The sequence below is a fragment of the Pristiophorus japonicus genome, chromosome 22 (genome assembly GCF_044704955.1).
Source record: "Pristiophorus japonicus isolate sPriJap1 chromosome 22, sPriJap1.hap1, whole genome shotgun sequence".
NCBI classification, from domain to species: domain Eukaryota; kingdom Metazoa; phylum Chordata; class Chondrichthyes; family Pristiophoridae; genus Pristiophorus; species Pristiophorus japonicus.
Genome location: NC_091998.1, coordinates 36255874 through 36277587, shown reverse-complemented (window position 1 = coordinate 36277587; position 21714 = coordinate 36255874). Strand labels below are relative to the sequence as shown.

The 21714-nt window shown below is 51.0% G+C and overlaps 1 protein-coding gene across 1 annotated transcript in view; it reads right to left on the bottom strand.

The window, feature by feature from the left end:
• Positions 1-21714, bottom strand: part of LOC139234609 (prosaposin-like) — a 38270-nt gene that overhangs the window by 9318 nt on the left and 7238 nt on the right. The window contains exons 2-6 of the mRNA XM_070865297.1: positions 20015-20184; positions 16744-16800; positions 14428-14523; positions 11316-11411; positions 10919-11102 (exon numbers count right to left, since the gene is read on the bottom strand). Of these exons, the coding sequence (XP_070721398.1) occupies positions 10919-11102; positions 11316-11411; positions 14428-14523; positions 16744-16800; positions 20015-20184 (603 nt within the window). The remainder of the gene's footprint in view (positions 1-10918; positions 11103-11315; positions 11412-14427; positions 14524-16743; positions 16801-20014; positions 20185-21714) is intronic.

Sequence of the window (21714 nt, the reverse complement as noted above, 5' to 3'; positions counted from 1 at the left end):
GTGGCTAATCTCCCATTCCAGACAGATCGATACACATCGAACTGCCATTCACACCCCATTTTATTCAAGGAAGACCCAAGACAATGGCATGCAGTTTTGGCGCGAAGATGAACAGACTATAAGAAAAGCTGCAAAAACACACAAGGAGGTTGGAGGCTGTAGTCAGCTCTTCACAGGGCCCTCGCTCTGGTGAAGGTGTGCTCAACTCCAGCAGCTTTTTGCTTAGGAGCCAACCGAGAGGCAAATAGAAGAAACCGACGCAACATCGAGGAGGAAAACTGAATTGACCAACAACCTAAAACCCACCCCAGAGGGACCCCGAGCTGGAATAAGTGCCCCCAGAACCCCGGAGTTGATAGGATCGTGAGTAGAGCCCAAACCCCCTCACAGACTCAATTCAGGACAGGAATTGGTAAGAAGGGTGGAAGTGGGAGGTGTGGTTGTGTGTGAGTGGAATGTTTCAACCTCTTATCTTCCCCTTCCCTGTTGCGAGAATTTTTCGTGTTGTTGAGTGAGATTGTGCCATTACTGCTATTTATGACCTCTTCCTACGCCCTCTATTCTAAATAAACAACATTAGCCATTTTGTACTCTTACCCACTGTGTCTGGTGCCTCGTTATTCACCCATCCTCATAAATCGCACGTACAGAACCTCAGGGGAGTATGGATTCGAACCCACACCCCAAGCTCCCCTTGCAATGGCGACCACGAAGGGACGTGCGTTGAGTGAGGATGAAGAGACAGTCAGTCTTGGTGGAGAGGAGTATAAAATGGAGGGTAGGATTGCTAGGTATGTAACAGCAAGGATAAATTGCTTAAGGAAGTGGGTGCAGGCGCTGCTGAGGGCTGAACGGCCTGAGTAAAGATCATAAAAGATCAGTGGAAAAGGCAGTGTGGCTGATTTGCTTTCGGAAGTAAATGCAGGTCTTGGACAGACAGGTAGACGTCCTGCAGACAGAGTTAGCTGAGCAGAGAGAGGAGCTAGTAAAGACCAGCACAGAAAGGGAAAAGCTGGATCAGGATTTAAATTGGGAGAGGCAGGAACGAGAGAGGGATGGAGAAAGCTATCGCAACCACATGGAGTACCTTCAGTCCCAGGTAACCGAGGGAAAAGGTTACGTCAGGGGACTGCAGGAGGAACTTGCCCAGGCTCAGAACCAGGGAAGGTTGGGAGAGGGTAAGAGTCTCCAGCTACAGGCTGCGCTTCAGGCGTGCCACAGCAGGGCAGAGGCGGATCATCGTTCCTTTCAGGAACAAATTGATCAGCTCACCCTGGCTCTGGCTGAAGCCAAAGCAGTCCTTGTTCTAGCCGGAGCAAAAGCTCTGGAAGTGCCCGAGACTCGAATCCCCACCCAGCCCGACACCAAAGCTCTGGCCCTAGCTGAGGCAAAAGCCCTCGGCTGGGCTGAAAGATAGGCACCCAGTAAAGGAGTGGTGTGCCTTATCAGCCCAGCCGAGGTGCGGAAGGGGGAGCATAGTGAAACAGGCTGTGGGGAGGCGGATAGGGAGGAAGAATCCTACAGGCCCTCTCCCACAGCCCCATTGGGGATCCCAGAGGAGAGGCAGGAATCTAAACCTCCGGGACCTGCCCCAATGTGCCCCATTAGGCAGAGTAGATTCGGACCACCCACGGTGAGTCAGGCTGAGGATCCCCTACAGAACCAGTACGTGGTTCCCCACAGTGCGACCCAGCTGCGGCAGATGGTGGCCCATGTGAATAAACTTACCCGAAAAGGAGACCCCTCTGTCCACTTTATGGAAGTAGAGCAGGTAGGAGACATAAATGACTGCGATGAGGCCAAACTGCTCTTGTTCTCACTGGACCCAGCCCTGTGTCAGGCTCCCTCTGCTGAGAGCAAGAGGGGTCAGTGAACAGTGGCCGCTCTCCAGGATATCCTGGAGGCCATGGGGTTGAACAACGGCTGTCCGTTCGACCGGGTACAGGCCACTGTCCAGAGACCCGGGGAGACCCCCCAGGCGTTCGCTGATCGACTGTGGCCAGTGTACGAGGAAGCCAGTGGGGGGAATTTGGACCGAACCCAGCTGGATGCACACTGACGTGGTCACTGGCTGCGTGCACTGGTGGCAAACAGCCTACGGAGTTATGCACTCAGGCCAACCTCCAAGGTTCGATTTCAGAGACCCCCAAGCCACAGAGGAGACGGTGCTGAGGCAACTGACCCTCTCTTTTCACAATGGCAGAATCGTGGGGGGGCGGGGAGAAACCCATCAAGGGGAAGGTGTGTGAGATCCGCCCCGGCTCTGATAAGAGAGAGTGGAGGCAAGAAGGGAATTGGCAGGCAGGCAGAGAGGTGGCTTGCTACGGGTGCGGAAGACAGGGCACATCAGGAGGGAATGCCGGACTCCGAGGCAGGAAGAGAGAGATCCACAGGTCCCAACCTCAGCCCCAGTCCCCGCGGCCGTAAGCCCTCCGAAGCCAGCTGTGCCCAGCCCTGCCGCCCCACTCAAGGGTATCCTCGCGGCTCTGCAGGCACTCCTTACCCAGACTGGGAAGGTCGCAGCCGTGACCGGGGGCGAAGTCCCTCAGGACCAGACCAACACACCCCATGACTAGACCCCAAGGAACCCGTGTACCTCTGCCCGGTCACCTATGATGCATGGAACAGACCACGTGTCATGATGGGGGTTGAGGGGCTCCGGGGAGAGTATCTGCTGGTTACAGGGACCCTGATTCATGTAGACGACCCGACCACCTCACCCCTATCCAGTGGGATCCCCTACTGCCTAACCAGCTTCACTGGAGAAGAACGCGATGGCCTCTTCTCCAAACCACTGCAGATACACATAGGCACCCTCAACACCATGTGGAAATGTGTCCTTCTGCTGTGGGAGGGAGTGGATAAAGGCATCCTAGGGGCAGATTTGCTCAGCGGCCAGAAAATTCTGGTCGACCTGAGGAACCACTGTCTGTGGGGCACAGCTGACACTGGGGAGGGGGAAGGTACAGCAGTCATCCAGGGAAAGCAGGGGAAGGATTCCCTCTGCACTGTAAAGCCGAAGGAGGGATATGACCTCGGCGCTCTGGTAGAAGGCACCCCGATGATCTATCGGCATTTGCTCGGCATAAGCACGACGGTGGACGGGTAAATGGGGCCGAGGTCAGAGTTGATGGGGACCCTATGTCTAAGCCCCAGAAGCAGTATAATTTTCCCAGGGAGGCTGAGGCAGACCTAGAGGTCGCACTGGGATCTCTAGTCAGACAGGGAGTGTTGAGACCAATAGCCCCACATGTGAACTCTCCACTTTGGCCGGTTAGGAAACCGGACAATTCTTGGAGAGCCACGGTGGACTACCGAGTCCTCAATAAAAATATCCCTGCCTGTGCGCCCACAGTGGCAGCCGTAGCCAACCTAGTCGCAGCCATCCCCGCGTCTGCAGCCGTCTTTACGGTGCTGGACATCTCGAATAGGTTCTGGTCCATTCTGCTGCGGCGGGAGGACCAGTACAAATTCACCTTTACATTCAAAGGACAGCAGTATACCTGGAACTGTCTTCCCCAGGGAGTATACCTGGAACTGTCTTCCCCAGGGAGTATACCTGGAACTGTCTTCCCCAGGGCTTCCACAACAGTCCGAGCATTTTTCATCAGTGTATGGCCAACTGCCTGAAAGAGTTCAGCAGACCCAGACAGCTAGTCCAGTATGTGGACGACCTGCTGCTATTCTCCGATTCGGAGGAAGAGCACGGTCCCCTGCTGGCAGAGCTGTCGGGACTGCTGCACGAGGAGGGTTTTAAAATAAACCCGAAGAAAGCAAAGATCGGCCAGACAGAGGTAAAATTCCTGGGGCTGACTGTGCAGGCAGGAGAGAGAGCCATTGATGAGGCTAAGAGGAGGGCAGCTCAGGAGTTACTGGCTCCGACTACAGTTACAGGGGTGAGGTCGTTCCTGGGTCTGACCGGTTACTGCAGGGACTTCAGTGAGGATTACGCAGCCATTGCAGCCCACCTACTCCGGCTCCTGCGCAAAGGCGTGGAGTGGGCGTGGGATGAGGATGTGATGCTGCGTTTACCCGCCTCAAGAGAGACCTGCAGAAAGCCCCGGCCCTGGGAGCGGTAGATGAGGGCGAGGAATTTTTCCTGGAGGTAGCAGCCAGTGGGGATAGCTTCAGTGCTGTGCTGATGCAACAGCGGCACGGCCAGCTGAGGCCGGTGGTCTACTCCTCCAGGGTCCTCACTGAGGGTGAGAGGGGTTACTCAAACTGTGAAAGGCATCTGCTGGCCACCCACTGGGCTGTGAAGCGGTGGCAGGTGTTTACAGGAGTGTTCCCAATCACCCTCCTCACTCATCACACCCCCACTCAGATACTGCTGGATGGGAGATAAGGATGGGACAGTGAGCAGCGCACACATTGCTCGCAGGACCCTCCTGCTCTCTCAGATGGATTTGAGAGTAAAAGGGATGTGTGAGCCCCGACTGGCAGCCAACATGCTGTACCCCAGGAAAGCCCACCGTTGCTCCATTGAGGGGGGTCTGGGGCGTGGACATAGGGCTCCGGGCGGGGATCCATCCCCACGACTGGGAGATCTATGTTGACGGGTCCAGCAGGGTGGTGGCGGGGGAAAGGCTCACAGGGTGTGGGATTTATGATCCCCGGGCAAGCATCGCCAGGGCCATAAAGCTCCCAACCACTATGAGCGCCCAGCATGCTGAACTGTCGGCAGTCATGTATGTAGTCACCCACCCCGACGAATTCCCACGGCCCTATACCATCTGTTCAGATAGTATGTTCACCTACAATGCCTGCATGGAGTACCTAGCCATCTGGTCCCGTCGTGGGTATACATCTGCAGACGGTAAGCCCCTGGCCATAAAACCCGTACATCATGCAGGCAGTAGGGACCGGGGCAGACATTTGCATTCACAAAGAAAAGGCCCATAACAAACATGAGCCCAGGGCTACAGGGAACCAAAAGGCAGATCAACTGGCCAAAGAGGGAGCCCGAACGGGAACCAAGTGGAACCCGCTCGAGGCAGGCCCCATAGCAGCTATCCGAGGCGGACAGGGGACACAAGGGAGCGCGAGATCCCATCCTCAAGTCCGTCATGAACAAGCTGACTGCAGGAGAAAAGGACCGTACGGAGGCACAGGCATCCATGTTAGGGAGAAGATGTTGTTTAAAGGAGAGCAGTGCCCCAGCAGCACCAGAGGGAGTCCCTTCAGCTGGCCCACGCAGGCCCTGGAGCTGGACACCCGGGACCGGAGGTCACCTGGTAACGGGTGGAACAGGTCGGGTGGTGGCCCCAGCTCCGGGAAGACACTCGTGAATTTTGCGCGAACTGCCTTGTCTGTGCAACCAATAATCCAGATCCCCAGAAAAGAAAAGTGTCTCTAGGACACGCAAGGAGGGTAGAGGGACCATGGCAATCGATACAAATCGATTACATAGAGCTCCTACCTGTGGCTAAGGGAGGGTACCAGTGCTGCCTGGTTTTGGTGGACACTTTTACAAAGTGGGTTGAAGCCTTCCCTTGCCGAACAGCCACAGCAGCGGGGACCACCAGGATATTGGTTAGGGAGGTGTTCTCCAGGTGGGGACTTCCACAGTACGTAGAGTCTGACCGGGGGAGCCACTTCACGGGACAGGTCATGCAGGCAACCCTTGAGGTGCTGGGGATTGAGGGGAAGTGACATGTCACCTACAACCCCCAGTCCTTGGGGCTAGTGGAGCATATGAATAGGACCTTGAAAGAAAAACTCAGGAAGAGACTGGGGATTCCCTGCAGAGGTGGGTGGAGAGGTTGCCCTTGGTTTTGATGGGGATCCGGGCTGGCCAGTCAAAAAGCACGGGGTATTCCCCATATGAGCTCATGACTGGAAGAGCCATGCGAACCCCCACCCATGTACTTGCCCCGGTCCTGAAGGAAGCTCAGGTAATCGAGGTGAATAAGGACCACTTTACCAAGAGTCTGTTCGCTGGCAGGCGGCCACTAACATGGGGAAGCAGCATCAGACCAACCGATTGCTGCTGGAACCGAGCAAACACGACTGGCAGGTGGGGAACCAGGTCATGGTCCGCAACTTTGCCAGGGTGGGAGCCTTTGAGCCACTATACATGGGGCCTTACAGCATTGTCGACAAGGCAAGCCCCATGGTATACACGGTCAAGATGTCCCGCTGGGTTAAATGGTTTCACATTAACCCCAACAAGGCAAAACCTCGTGGGAAAGGGCAGCCCGGAGGGATAATCCTGACGGGAAGCCCAGGCTCCCAGCCCACCACTGCAGCCCCACCGATCCCACCACAAGGAGCAGTGAGTTGCTTCACAGGTACAAACTACCCACAGATTTGGGACCCACAGGAAGGAGGATTCCCACCTTACATATGGGACGAGGACTCACCTCCACCCGTTAGGAGATCCGCTCGGACTCCGCAGCCAAGGGTGCCACCATCTCTAGCAGCCTGTTTTACTTTCCCGAGATGTACTAGGGGAAAAGGGCCGTGCAGGGCAGGCAGCCAGTCACTGGACGTGACCCCACAGCCAAGGTCTCCTGACGGGGAAGGGGTTGTACCGGAGGAAGGGGCCGCCGACAGTGAGGAGCCTGTCGGGGATAGCCTAGCTTTTGGTGCAGACAGCCCAGAGCCTGCAGGAGAGAGGATGGTGGCGGGTCCCAGTAGTGAGTGGTCCCTAGAAGAACAGAGGAAACGCTGTGAGAGTATCAGCTGCGAGTGGTTTCAGGTGGAACCCTTGTACAACCCAAAGCCCCCAGAGGATACGGGAGTCCCCGGCAGTGAGGAGCCTGCCGGGGGAATTTACGTTGCTCCCGAGGGCAATGAGCCATCCCTGGAGGAGGTGAGGTGCTGTACCAGCCCAGTAAGCACCACCTGAAGCTCGGGGGACACCTTGGCAGGGGAGACAGAGGGGCCGTGGAGGTTGGTCCGGCCCAAGGAGAGGTGGTCTCCCCCCTACATTCCCCCGCATAAAAGGAAAACCAAGGAGCATCCCAGGGATTAGCACAGCCACCCAGGAAGGGTGGAAAGCAGGTTAAAAAGGAGAGCAGTAGGTGTGTACAGATATATATATATAACATTTTCTCTAGTGTAGTGGGGCTCAGGTGGCCTCTGCAATATAGGGAGTATAACAGTGAGGCTTTTGAGCCAATAGGATAGGGAGCCTGGACTTTTTTTCTCTCACTTCCTCTTTTGTGTAAGGTTTGTTTGTTCTTTCAAGTGTTTATTAGTTGAAACCCCTTGACTTCTACAGTAAAATTGCAGTTTGTGGTCAGACCGATAGGCGCACACAGTTTAAACCCGTGCAGGGGTACTGTGAGATGTAGACAGAGTGGAAAATGGGGGAGGGATGAGCCAGGGGGCTCAGGGTTTTTGAAGCAAATGAGGTTTTGTCTTTCAGAAGAGGAACCAGAGATAAGGAAAATCCTGCTCCTGTGCACCGGCTACCGGGGAGAGGCTGAAGAAGCCATTATTTTTGGATACTCTGTGCGGGCAGGCACCGACTGTCACCACAGGAGAAGGGACACCAGGGGTAGAGGGGACCGCAATATATACCCACAGGGGAAGGTGGCCAGGGTGGGTGGGGTCCAATTCCACTAGATACTCCAGCCACCCCGGGGAAGCATCAGTCTCCTGCCCTAGCATTGAGGTGACCGCATCCCGGGTTAGGGTAGTGGTTGGGAAGATGGTTCGCCTGACCTGTAAGGGGCACATCCCAGTGTGAAGGTGATGGTGGCTCAGGACGCTGAGCAAGGACATGGGAAACCCGACAGCAGATTGGGAGAGACTGGATAACAGACCCACCGGACCATCACGGGCACCCAGGGGGGAGTGAATGTGTTGGGATAAATAGTGGGAGGCGGAGTTAGGAGTGTGTGTGTGCATGTGGGGATCAGAGAAGATATGCCCGGCAGGCATCTCCATAGCGTTCTCCCGACAGTGGCGGGATGAAGGGGAGGGGATGGGATGGGATGGGATGGGACCGGAGCATGTCTTATGAATAGTAAGCCACCCCAGCTCCATCCACACCACCGAGTTAAGCGCACAGCCCAGACAGCCCCTGTCCACAGCCCCGACCGAACCGACTGACACGGACAGATGCCCTACCACCACCCAGGGACCAGAGAATGGTTTGGTTTTGGTTCCCACGGACAAGCTGCTATACCAGGGGGTCCACTACGCCGTGGCCTCAGTCATCCTAAACCTTATCGTTGTGCACCTACCTGAGTGGTGCCCAAAAGAGACAGAACGCCTATATCAGGCTCTTCTTCGAGAAATGTTCAGGACATTCTACGAGCTTGATTTTGGCTATTTAAATAAGACTTTGCTGTACCGTCTACAACCCAAATACAACGTCAAACCGAAAAGACACAGAAGAGGGATCTGGAATGATGTTTTTACCGGTTTCAATACCGGGGCATCAATGATTAATAGCATGGACAATTATGGAGCACATTTCGGATACCACATTCCATTTTTACCAGAGCACCTGACAGATCTGTTTAAAGCAGCATAAAAATCACAGAAATATTATTTCACCCTACAACAAAAAAAAAAGTGAAATTGGGCGCCCAGATAGTTGACTTAAATTCAAGGCCGTGGTGGGATTGGGGGCTTGGACATAGAGGTCCAGGCCTGGGACCACATCCTCTCTCACGCCCTGGTAGTGGCACAGATGATCATCGGAGCAGATTTGCTAGCGATCCGCTGCCAGCTTAGGAGAAAGGGCCATCGTTTAAAAATTGAGAAAGCTATGCGGAAGGCCAAGTCAAAGGCCAAATGAATAGGGAGGGCTACCAAGTCTATGCAGTATGACGGAACTGATTGTACGAGCCGAATGTATTGCACTGTAAAGAAAAGTCTGTACCTTGTAAAAAGTCCGTACCTCCCTATCTGTAATACTATGATGTGTGATACTATGTACTATTATGATTTTGGTGAAGGCTATTGGTTGAGAAGCATTTTTACATTTTCAGTATTGTATTGATTCCAAACGTATGAATACCATTGGTGTATTTTAATGTTTTATCGTGGGTTTAGGTAAGATTGGCTCTGTGAGAGGGAAAAGGTTTTGCTTCACATTTTGAAAACATCCTGAGACAGAGTGTTTTAATGGGGGACTGTAAGGTTCTGCAAAACCAACCACGGAGACATGTGGCAGGGAGAATGGGAAGATGCCATGTTTAAAATGACCAACTGCAGCCAACAGTCTGTAAACCGCGGAGGATGATGGGACTCTGGCCACCCTGTACAGTAACAGACAGTGTTGCAGGGGCATGGAACCGGACGGGGGATGAGCCAGCTACCGTAAGGGGGAAGAGTGTAAATTCGGTTCTTCCAGGAAAATGGATACAAGGCAACTTTATATTTTAAAAGGACATTTCTCCAGCTTTTCGCGTAAAACCTTCACAGAAGAGGCAACATGTCCAGGCAAAATCTCCCCAGTAATACACAAGGCAACACAAAGGGTATCAGTTTGAATAATTAAACAAAGGCTCACAGGTCTGATGCAATCATTTTGGCCAGCCCAGACAGAGTGGCACCTGTCGAGATAGTGAACAATCATCTTCATTCACCCCATCAGCGAGCGACAGGATACAGGAGGTGTGGCTAATCTCCCATTCCAGACAGATCGATACACATCGAACTGCCATTCACACCCCATTTTATTCAAGGAAGACCCAAGACAATGGCATGCAGTTTTGGCGCGAAGATGAACAGACTATAAGAAAAGCTGCAAAAACACACAAGGAGGTTGGAGGTGGGAGTCAGCTTTTTGCATTGAGTTGTAGAGTTGAGTTAAGAAGGTGGGAGTCAGTTTTCGTTGTGGTCGAGTTGAGTTAAAGGGGAGTTGAGTCAGCTCTTCACAGGGCCCTCGCTCTGGGGAAGGTGTGCTTAACTCCAGCAGCTTTTTGCTTAGGAGCCAACCGAGAGGCAAATAGAAGAAACCGATGCAACATCGAGGAGGAAAATCGAACCGCCCAACGTGAAACCCACCCCAGAGGGACCCCGAGCTGAAATAAGCGCCCCCCCGGAGTTGATAGGATTGAGAGTATAGCCCAAACCCCCTCAGACTCAATTTAGGATAGGAATTGGGTGGAAGTGGGAGGTGGGGTTGTGTGTGTGAGTGGAATGTTCCAACCTCTTACACCTTCCCCTTCACCGTTGCGAGAATTTTTCATGTTGTTGAGTGAGATTGTGCCATTACTGCTATTTACGACCTCTTCCTATGCCCTCTATCTTTGTGTTTACTATTCTAAATAAACAGCATTAGCCATTTTGTACTCTTACCCACTGTATCTGATGCCTCGTTACTCACCCATCCTCATAAATCGCACGTACAGAACCTCAGGGGAGTGTGGTTTCGAACCCACACCCCAAGCTCCCCTTATACCACCCAAGAATTCTCACCTGTTTTATACAAGTTGGAAAAAGCCTGAGCCGTGACCACCTGACTGCTTCAAGGCTTCACATTCATTGCCCAATGTACAGGAGAGAAGGCCGATTTCACACATTGCAGATATCAGTGTTATACCACAGGAGCCATACCATAGAACCGGCCAAGCCTTTCTACCCCCTTATTGTGACACACCCAAGATGCGTCCCTGACCACAGCAGTATCTCCGGCTCTCCCTGGTCATTAGCAGCTGAAGGCTGCAGCCTAACGGGTGACCCCCGACCCATCACCAGAGCTGGGCAAACGTGGCCGTCTCTGGCCCCTCGCCCGGTGATCTGCCTGTACCCGCCCGGTGATCTGCCTGTACCCGCCCGGTGATCTGCCTGTACCCGCTTGCCTTTGATGGTGCCAGGACTGTGGGTGAGCTGGGATGCAGCGGCACAGTGCAAGGGCTGGCTGACCCAGATCCTGTTGGGAGACCGGTGGGATGTGCCGGGAGGCTGATTTATTTGTACCTCAACTACAACGGAGAAGAGAAATTCCACATACCAACAACCGCACGCTCGGCGTTCTTGCAGAGGCCAATGGTTGTGCAGACAAGAGTGGGATCCAGTTCCTGTGCTAGAAGTTCCACCACGGCCTTCCCATATTGTTCGACAAAGTCTTTGCATTCCGTTTCGACAGTGGCCGGCAGGATAGAGCAGACTTTCTCCACAGCCTTAGTGATCAGTTCCTGTCGCAGGGAAACAGGTCAATCATTTATTGAATCAAGCAGAGTCCCATGCAGCCATAGAACCCTTGTGGCCTATGAGGAGCCTTCCTTCCCCTGTACACCAGTCCCACCTTGCTGCCACCATCTCTTGCCCCAACTTATAACCAGCGGCACAGGGTCTTGTTTTTTTGGCCAGTTGTGACCCCCTTACACCCTGGAGTTTCAGGTGCTCACCTCAGTCGAGTTCTTCTCCAGAAGTTGGTCGATCTGTTGCATGGCAAACTCACAGATTACACATCCTCGCGACCCTGCCACAGGCACCCGGCTTTTCTAAAGAGAGAAAACACCAACATGAGGAAATGATCGCGGTAACTGAAGTCATCATGCGACTAAAACTGGGAAAGTGCAGCATCGCCTAAATCAAAAGATTTTTTCCCCCATTCTGGATAATTGAAACCTGACCATTTCAGAGGGGCAGTTGCTGTGGGTCTGGAGCCACATATCGGCCAGACTGGGTAAGGACGGCAGATTTCCTTCCCTAAAGGACATTAGTGAAGCAGATAGGTTTTTATGATAACCCGGTAGTTGCACGGTCACCATTACTGACACTTGTAGATGTAATTAAGTGAATTTAAATTCCCTAGCTGCCGTGGTGGATTTGAACTTGCATCTCTGGATCATTAATAAAAAGCAAAATACCGCGGATACTGGAATCTGAAATAAAAACAGATAATGCTGGAAATCTCAGCAGGTCAGGCAGAGAGAAACACAGTTAATGTTTCGGGTCTGTGATCCTTCATCAGAGTTCTGACCGAAGCTCACTGCCCCGAAACGTTAACTCTGTTCCTCTTCACAGATGCTGCCCGACCCGCTGAGATTTCCAGCATTCTCTGCTTTTATCTCTGGGCCTCTGGATTACTAGTCCAGTAATATAACCACTGTGCGACCATTGGGTTAACACAGCTCCCAGACCCTGGCCATATTTAGCAGCAAATAGTGAACAATTCTGTCGAAAAGTAAGAAATCAACCAGGGAGCTTCAAAGAGAAGGCTTTCAGTTTGGGAAAGTAGCCAGTGCTGTGCAGTTGCCCTTGCTGCGGGAATGCTGGAGATAATCAATCTGGCACCGAGGACCTCAAAGACGAGGCTGAGCCATTGGACCCTGAGCTCAACCAGCAGGAAATCAAGGGGCCGCAGCTCAGAGTCGCAAACCCTCCAGTTCCCCCCATTGTGAACAGTGAAAGCACAGCCACAGTCGACAATTTCAGCCACTGTGGAAGCACGGTACATGACTCTGGTGCCTGTGAAGGAGAGATGATGTCCGATACCGATCGCCATAAGTGTTGTGACCCCTTGACAAGAATGTGTGGATGTAAAGAATCCAACTAGCAATTGAGCTCAGATTGTACAAGGTTCTTGTATCCCAGTCCAGACACATAGGCTCCGACAGGGAGTGACCAATTCTGCTACATCAGGAACGTGGCGATGAGGAGATGTACAACCGCTGTCTCTGAGCAATGAGTCTCAGGCAGTTGTAACTATTTGGGCATGTCACTCGGTCAGGTGAGAACTTTGATATCCCAATCGATGCTCGCTCCAGACTGGCCAACAAAAACTTGGACCCTCGCAGTCATGGAGGACCCAAAGCTTAGCTCAAGCTCCTCACCGCGTGGTAGTACGCACAAGACAGAGAAGGCTGGAAACATGGTACTTGCACCCACTGGTGGAGTGGGCCAACAGTAGTAGCAGTTAGTGCGACAGTGAATTTGACTGCAGTGTTCAAAGCAATTCTTCAATAGAGACTTTTAAAATGATGAAGGGTTCTGAGAGTGAAGAGGGAAAGACTACGAGCGAGGAGAGGTTAGGAGAATGGATTGCTTTGTTACAGAATAAATGAGTAAGAAACATTGGCATCCTTTAAGGGAAGCGTGGCGAGATAGTTGAAGCAGAGGAAGGTATAGGGCTCTGGGGCAGAGGATTAAACTGTCCGGTTGCTTTGGTCAAGAGCCAGTTGATACGATGGGCTGAATGGCCGCTTTCTGTGCTGTACACTTGGCTGGATTGGAGAACATGTTTTAGAACACGACAATATTGTCACACTATACGATGGTGTTCAGGATTTACGTCGCTTCCAGAAATGTGAGCATCAGTACAACCGTGAGTTATGTAGAAATCATCACCCAAATCAGATGCAGATCCCGTTCAAAGGGGAAGGGGCCATCAGGATCCATCCCTGTTACCTTAACGTGTAAATACAAAGCCCAGTTATTGAGTTATCGGAGTTGCACAGACTAGCATGGTCCAGGTTTATTACTGAATCATACAGCACAGAAGGAAGCCATTCGACCCACCGTGCCTGTTATATAGTACAACTATCCCATAGCCCTGCAATTGTTTCCTTTTCAAGTATTTATCTACTTCCCTTTTAAAAGTCACTATTGAATCTGCTTCCACCACCCTTTTAGGCAGCGCGTTCCAGATAACTCTCTGCGTAAAAATATTCCCCTGCCAATTATCTTAAATCCGTGTCCTCTGGTTACTGGCCTTCCAGCCCGTGGAAAATGTCTCCTGATTTAATCAAAACCCTCATAATTTTGAACACCTCCATTAAATCTCCCCTTAAGCTTCTCTGCTCTGAGGAGAACAATCCCAGCTTCTCCAGATAACTGACGTTCCTCATCCCCGGTACCATTCTGGTAAATCCTTTATAAGGATGAGAGGTTTTAAATATCAGAAAAGGCTGAACAGCCTGGGGCTCGTTTCTGTAGAAAAGAGAAGGCCGATGGTGATCTAATAAAGGTCTTAAATTATGAAGGGGTTTGATAGGGTGGATGTAGAGAAGATGTTTCTACTTGTGTGGGGAGTCCAAAAGTAGGGGCCATAAATATAAGGTAGTCAGTAATAAATCCAATCGGGAATTCAGGAGAAACTTCTTTACCCAAAGAGTGGTGAGAATGTGGAACATTGGAACAGTTGTGTCAAATAATAAATGCATTTAAGGGACAATTAGCTAAGTACATGAGGAAGAAAGGAACAGAGGTTAGACGGATAGGGTTGGATGAAGAGGGCTGGGAGGAGGCTTGTGTGGAGCATAAACACTGGCACGGACCCATTGGGCCCAATGGCCTGTTTCTGTGCTGTACATTCTGCACAAATCTCCTCTTCACCCTCTCCAAGGCCTTGACAGCTTTCCTAAAGTGTGGTGCCCAGAATTGAGGCCGAACCAGTGATTTGCAATAACGCCCTTGCTTTTGTACTCTCTGCCTCGATGGGTAAGGAGTTCAAAGCTGGCACGGAAGAAATTATCGACAGACATTTGTGAAGACAGGGCTGGCGCTTTACTGTACCTGGGCGGGGTTAACGATGGCTTGCTGGAGAAGCTGCATTGGCACAGTGTCTGCTCTCTGGCAGAATCCGTTTGCTGTACAGATCTCCTGTGCATCCTAAAGGAAGAAGGGGAGTCAAAGTACAATTCCTTAGTCCAAAAACCCATATTAAAACAGCAAATGCAGCATAAAGCACTATTTAAAGAAAGGTAGTGAAGCTGCTGTTTTAATCCATGTAAAGCAGCATAATGTCAGCTATATTCACCAACCATATATCAGACAGGAGCGGACGGAGGCAGGGCACTGTGAGGCCTTAAGCAGGAGCACCGCTGTGCGACAGCGTTATTATTTGGCTATGTTTTAAATTTGACTTTGGGTCGAGTTCCTTTTGGCGAGCAGACAGCACAGCCCAGCCCACACTGAAAACCAAAGCTTTCTGCTTGTCACGGCTCAGGTATCATCAGCATTAATCAGCTTGCTGTCAAGGCAGGTATTATGGGATGTGACACTGGCTCTCAATCCCAGAGGGTATTATAGGCTGACACACAAACATTTGTAGACACGAGTGAAGGAAAGTACAGCGGCTGAGTGGGAAAAGGCCATACAATGCATGGAGACCAGGAAATGTCCCAAGACTGTGTTGAATTGCCTGATCGCTGCTGGGCAGTGATCGAAGGGCCAAAACCGGCATCTGTGTCTGCGATAGAGGAGAAAACATGATCATTATTCCTGCTGCTAACTGTTATTCAGAGAGCTCTGCTGGAAAGAGCACGCGTGGGGCGGCACATCGGGTGGCGACGGCACACGGGTGTGGGGAACACCGGGCGTTGGCAGCACACGGGCGTGGGGGGAACACTGGGCGGGGACGACGCACGGGCGTGGGGGTACACCGGGCACATTAAAATATGCATTTGACAGAGGAGGGTGGAATATGAGGAAGGAGGTGGTCTTTCAATCATAGCAATAAATTCAATTTCAGTTAATTGGCCTGAACTGCAGTAGATTTAATTGTTGTGTTTTGTCTGCGAGGTCACACATGAACAACAGCACTGGAATGCGAGGGGAACCACTGCCCTTGAAACTCAGTGAAGATCAGACAGAAGGAAAATGATTCGCCGTCTCAGCCAGATTCAAACAGACTCCGGAGGTGAAAGACAAAATGCCCCGCCCAATCCATCGCCTGCCGTGCAGATTCTGAACCCTCTCAAATTGCTACGACAACAATGCTAACGGTATCTGAAGGTTGGCTTGTATTAATCATGGGTGTATAAGGCCCATTCGAGGCCCAGTCACAGCCCAGGTTCTGGAGAGGACGGGGGAGGAATTGATGGAGCTTTCACTGGGCTATAGCGCGATGCAGCTCAGTCAGCCAGCAGTTTATCGCTGCCGTGAGAAGCCACTAACTGCTGCCATTCAGAGTTAATCAAACCACATTACTTTGGCAATCTATCATTGAGAAAGTCAGCCTTAGGTTTCAAACATGCAGCCTCCCCACAACATCCTACTATCCAGGGTACTGATCGAACCCACTGTCCTCAACATCTCCCGATGGTATCCCAAAACAGAATACATGGATTCTATCCATCCACTTTGAAAGTGGCTTCAAAAATACAATAGGCGTTTGTGATAAGACTACTTGAGCCAATCAGCAGGAGTGTTCCGACTCACTTCACTAAGAACACGACGATGACTCCTACAGGGACTTTTAGTATCGGGTGATTAACTGGTAAGCAACAGAGAGCTTGGAGTCATTTGAAATCACTTTAAAGTGAAGCCACTTTACTTTGCTCTGGTACATAGTTCAACTATACACAGGAAAACTCCAAACAGAGTTCACGGGGGAGAAAATTTCCCTCCACAAAAAGTGTGAAAGACTGGCTCCCTGTGGGAAGATGAGATCTTGGGGCAGGCCCATCAAATCGATGACAGAGAAAAATGCAGTCCGACAGCATGTGTCAGTATGGTGTTCCGATGGGGGTGGGGTCCCCATCTCCTGCACCGACCCGCTACCCACCAGTGCCCCCTCCCGGGAATTGCCCACACACCCACCCGATATTGCCAATAGCTACCACGAGAGAAAATAGGAGCTATAGTTAAGGTCTGAAGTTGTTCGTCAATGTTAAGTCCAGAGGGCTGAGAGGTGCAGCTCCTCGAGTTCACACCGAGTTAGATGAGGCAAGCTAAGGGAACAGGATTGTAGGGCAGTAATCTGTTGGATTAGTCCCCCAACCATATCCCAGAGTAGAGAAGGACAGGAAGATTAGCGAGCTATATCAGAAAGAGCAACATTCCGACAACGCAATGTTGTGTGTGTATAAGGACTGCTCCAAAACTCACCGTCTGCATCAATACCTCAGCCACCCGGGATCCGTGCAGTGCTATGTACTTCTCACACTGAAATGACAAGTGAATGCTTGTTAGTACACACTTGGACATTGTTACACACCAACTGGTGTGTTTAATCACCACCTCTACACTGGTCACTGGGTCAGGAAATAAAGGTCATCAGATACGGCAATACGGATTGGTTACAAATGGGACTGAAGAATAGGAGCGAGAGTTTGAGAGTTACAGAACCATTGATGGAAGGGTCGACAGTTTGTGTTAGAATTCATGGGAATGTCAGATGGGGAATGACATTAAACTTCAATTCGCAATCGATAGCCTTGGAGATTCTGGACAAATGGCTGCTTCAGTTACTGCGGAGCACCAATACAAGTCTGGTTGGATTCACAGGTGAGCAGGAGCTGTGTGGAAAGCGGGCACTCTCTGCCCACTGGGAGCAGAAACAAGCTGCCACATAATCCCAAGGGCAAAGCCCAATTTTTAAAAAGGTAAGAATTAAACTGGAGACAAATGCAACACTCAAGTATCAGTGATAATCTGGGAAATCGTATATTTGAACTCAGGAAACTATAAAATGCAAGACCATACAACGGGACCCAATGAAAATTCACACCCACGGTGGTGATGTGCTGGCATGGTGCCCACAGGGAGAGGGTAAACACTGACATCGCTGCCACATGTCCATCAGTGACTGGCCCATCCGTTGGGGGTAATCTTCCCAATCTCCTCCCCGCCCAGCTCTGTGGACTGCCAGTGGATCAGCTATCATCGCCCCTCTCTGTATCTGCCTCGAGAATGTCTGTTCACTTGTAAACAAGGGCCTTGCCATCCATGGATGATGGCATTGACATCATGCCCTTGACGGAAATGTGGCTGAGGGGCGATGACACCTTGCCCTTAAATGAAGCCTCCCCGCCCGGCTAGACTGTGCACCGCTTGCCCCGCCGGACCGCCATGGTGGCGGTGGCTCTCATCACCAAATCACACCTTGCTCTGTCCCCCTACTCCTCTTTTGAGCATCTCACCATCTTCAAACCGTCATTTAAAATTCCAGTTCTCTATCGCCCACCCAAGTACCATAAAAATATTCTCACCGAGATATCCTCACTGCTTTCCCCCCTCAGCACCGAACAATTTCTCATCCTCAGTGATTTCAACTCATCATGCTCTCTCTGCCCTCCTATCCTCCCTCAATCTCTTCCTCCATGTAAACTCCCCTACCCATATTCACTGCCAGCCCCTTGACCTTGCTATCTCACATGGCTTTGCTACTCCCATTGTGTCAATCAATACTTGGTTCTGTGTCCGCCCCTGGGAAAAAACCTCTCCCAATTCACTTACAACCCCAAGTGCCCAGCCTGTGGCCCTCCATTCACCACAACGTTTCTGCAGCTACCGATCTGCTCGACCACATCCTGACCTCCGCCATTGATGCCCTAGTCCCTATTGAAACCGTTACTCTCTCTCACCCTGGCGTTCCCCCTGTTACGGCCCTCATCGCCACTCCCTTAAGACCAAGGGACACAGACTTGAATGGATGTAGCGGACAACTGATTTAGCCATTCACCGCCAGATCTGGCCGGATCGCGTAAAGAACTATCGGGTCCTGCTCTCGTCTGCGAAAACGGCTCGCTATTCCAGGATCATCCTGAAATGTAAAGATAACTCGGGCTTCTTTTCTCGACTGCAAACCCTCTCCCCCGCCTCCTCCAGCCTCACGTCCAACATCAAGGAGCTCATGGACTACTTTGTCACTAAGATTGAGACCATCCGATCAGCCGCTTCCCTTCCTTCGCCAAGCCCACCGGGCCAAACTTCCTCTGAGGGTTCTCCGCTGCCCTAGCCCTGAACTCGCATCTCTCTACAGTTTCTCTCCGATCTCCCCTCATGATCTTTCCGAGCTCATCTTGTCCGAGACCCCCACTCCCTGCTCCCTTGACCCTATTCCCACCAAACTGCTGCTGACCACCCAACTTCCTTTTCTGGCTCCCATGTTAGTTGATATTGTTAACGGTTCTCTCCTCAGATACTGTCTCCCTCTCCCTCAAATTTGCTGTCATCACCCCTCCACAAAAAAACAACCCTTTACCCTCTATCTTTGCAAACTACCACCCCATCTCCAACTTCCCTTTCCTCTCCAAAGTCTTTGAACATATTGTTGCCTCCCAAATCCGTGCCCATCTTTTCTGGAACTCCATGTTTGAATCCCTTTAATCCGGTTTCCGCCCCTGCCACAGTACAAAAACGGCTCCTATTAAAGTCACAAATGACATCCCTTGTGACTGTGACAAAGGCAAACTCTCCCTCCTCATCCTGCTTGACCTGTCTGCATCCTTTGACACGGTTGACCACTCTATCCTTCTCCAACGCCTCTCCACCATCATCCAGCTGGGTGGGACTGCACTTGCCTGGCTCCATTCTTATCTATTTAATCGTAGCCAGAGAATCACCTGCAACGGCTTCTCTTCCCGCCCCCGCATCGTTACCTCTGGTGTTCCCCAAGGATCTATCCTTGGCCCTCTCCTATTTCTCATCTACAACCTGCCTCTCGGTGATATCATCCAAAACCGCGTTGGTTTCCACATGTACGCTAATGACACACAGCTCGATCTCACCTCTCTCGAAACCCTCCACTGTCTCTAAATTGTTGGACTGCTTGTCCAGTTCTGGATGAGCAGAAATTTCCTCCAACTAAACATTGGGAAGACTGAAGCCATTGTGTTCAGTCCCTGCCACAAAATCGGTTCCTTAGCAACTGACTCCATCCCTCTCTCCAACTCCTGTCCGAGACTGAACCACACTGTTCGCAACCTTGGTGTGACATTTGACCCCAAGATGAGCTTCCAACCACATTTCCACCTCTGCAACATCGACCATCTCCGCCCTTGCCTCAGCTCATCTGCTGCTTAAGCCCTCATCGGTGCCTTTGTTACCTCTAGACTTGACTATTCCAACGCACTCCTGGCCGGTCTCCCACTTTCTACCCTACGTAAACTAAAGGTGATCCAAAACTCGGCAGCCTGTGTCCTAACTCGCAACAAGTCCCACTCACCCATCACCCCTGTGCTCACTCACCTACATTGGCTCCCGGTTAAGCAATGCCACGATTTAAAAATTTTCACCTGTGTTTTCAAATCCTCCATGGCCTCGCCCCTCCCTATCTCTGTAGCACGCAATGAAATGCTCCAGCTGTATGACACACCCAATGAAATGCTCCAGCTGTGACACACACTTCCTTTGTGACACACCCAATGATACTCACCAGTTCTGTTAAGCCGGGTCCCAGATTACATTGTTGCTTTAGCTGATCGATGAGTTCATCCAAGAAGACGGTCTTCTCTTTCACAGCAGTCTGAATATCAGTGATGAAGTGGTTGCAGTGCAGACACACAGTGTCATCGCTCTGAAACAAACAGATCAGAATTAGAAGGCCTGGACCAAATCAGCCCACCCCAGTGGGTAACAGAAAATTTGTGTGACCAGTCACAACCGCTGATCTCCAATTTCTTCACTGCGAGTGTCCGGAACTGAACAGTGTGCGACAGAACAGTTTAAAAACGACATAACTGCTTTCTTTTTAAAAGCTTGTGTGTGTTCTTTCAGATGTCCCAGAAATAACAGAATTGATCACGTTCAACTGCACAACAAAGGATTGTGTATTACATACCTGTCAGCGCCAACAGATATAAGCGAGAACATACATAAGAAATAGGAGCAGGAGTCGGCATTTGGCCCCTCGAGCCTGCTCCGTCCTTCAATAAGATCATGGCTGATCTGATCTTGGCTTCAACTCCACTTCCCTGCCTGTTACCCATAACCCTTGACTACCTTATAGTTCAATTATCTGTCTCTCTCCGCCTTGAATATATTCAAAGACCCAGCCTCCACAGCTCTCTGGGGTAGAGAATTCCAAAAATTCACGACCCTCAGAGAAGAAATTCCTCCTCATCTCGGTTTTAAATGGGCGACCCCTTATTCTGAAATTATGCTCCCTAGTTCTAGATTCCCCCATGAGGGGAAACATCCTCTCTTAATCTACCCTGTCATGCCACCTCAGAATCTTAGATGTTTCAATAAGATCACCTTTCATTCTTCTAAACTCCAATGTGCACAGACCCAACCTGCTCAACTTTTCCTCATAAGACAACCGCAACATCTCAGGATTCAAACTAGTGAACCTTAGCTGGACTGCCTCCATCCCCCTTGCAATAAAAGCCAACATTCCATTTGCCTTCCTGATTACTTGCTGTACCCGTATGCTAACTTTTTGTGTTTCATGTACAAGAACCCCCAGGTCCCTCTGTACCACAACATTCTGTAGTCTCTCTCCAGTTAATTAATAATCTGCTTTTCTATTCTTCCTACCACAGTGGATAACCCCATATTTTCCATTATATATATTACAAGAGTTCACATCTCAATCTTCTAAACTTGAGGGGACACTCTACTCTCGCAGAGTGTGAAGATCTGCGTTGACAAGCTGAACTCTCCGAACATTTTGCACTGTGCTCCTCCCAGCTGGCAAATCGCTGTGGTTACGGCACACACACCATTCATGTAACACACAGAACCAAGTGTACAAACTGGAAGCAATTGTCTTGGTCTTTGAGATTTCAAGTTGCAAGACTATTTGAATAGATTTGGAGAATTGCTTAAATCTAGTCCATCAGCTGATGCATTTGGTGCTGAAATCACCATTTGTTGGAATGTTTTATTGAAGAGAGTCGATGAAAAAGTGAGAATGTTAGGGTATACAGGCAGAATGTGGGGGAGAGAGAAGGGGGGAGAGAGAGAGGAGGGGGGGAGGAGGGGTGGGGGGGGAAGGAGGGGGGGGGAGGAGGGGTTGGGGGGGGGAAGAAGGAGGGGTTGGGGGGGGGGGGAAGAAGGAGGGGTGGGGGGGGGAAGAAGGAGGGGTGGGGGGGGGAAGAAGGAGGGGTGGGGGGGGGGGGAAGAAGGAGGGGT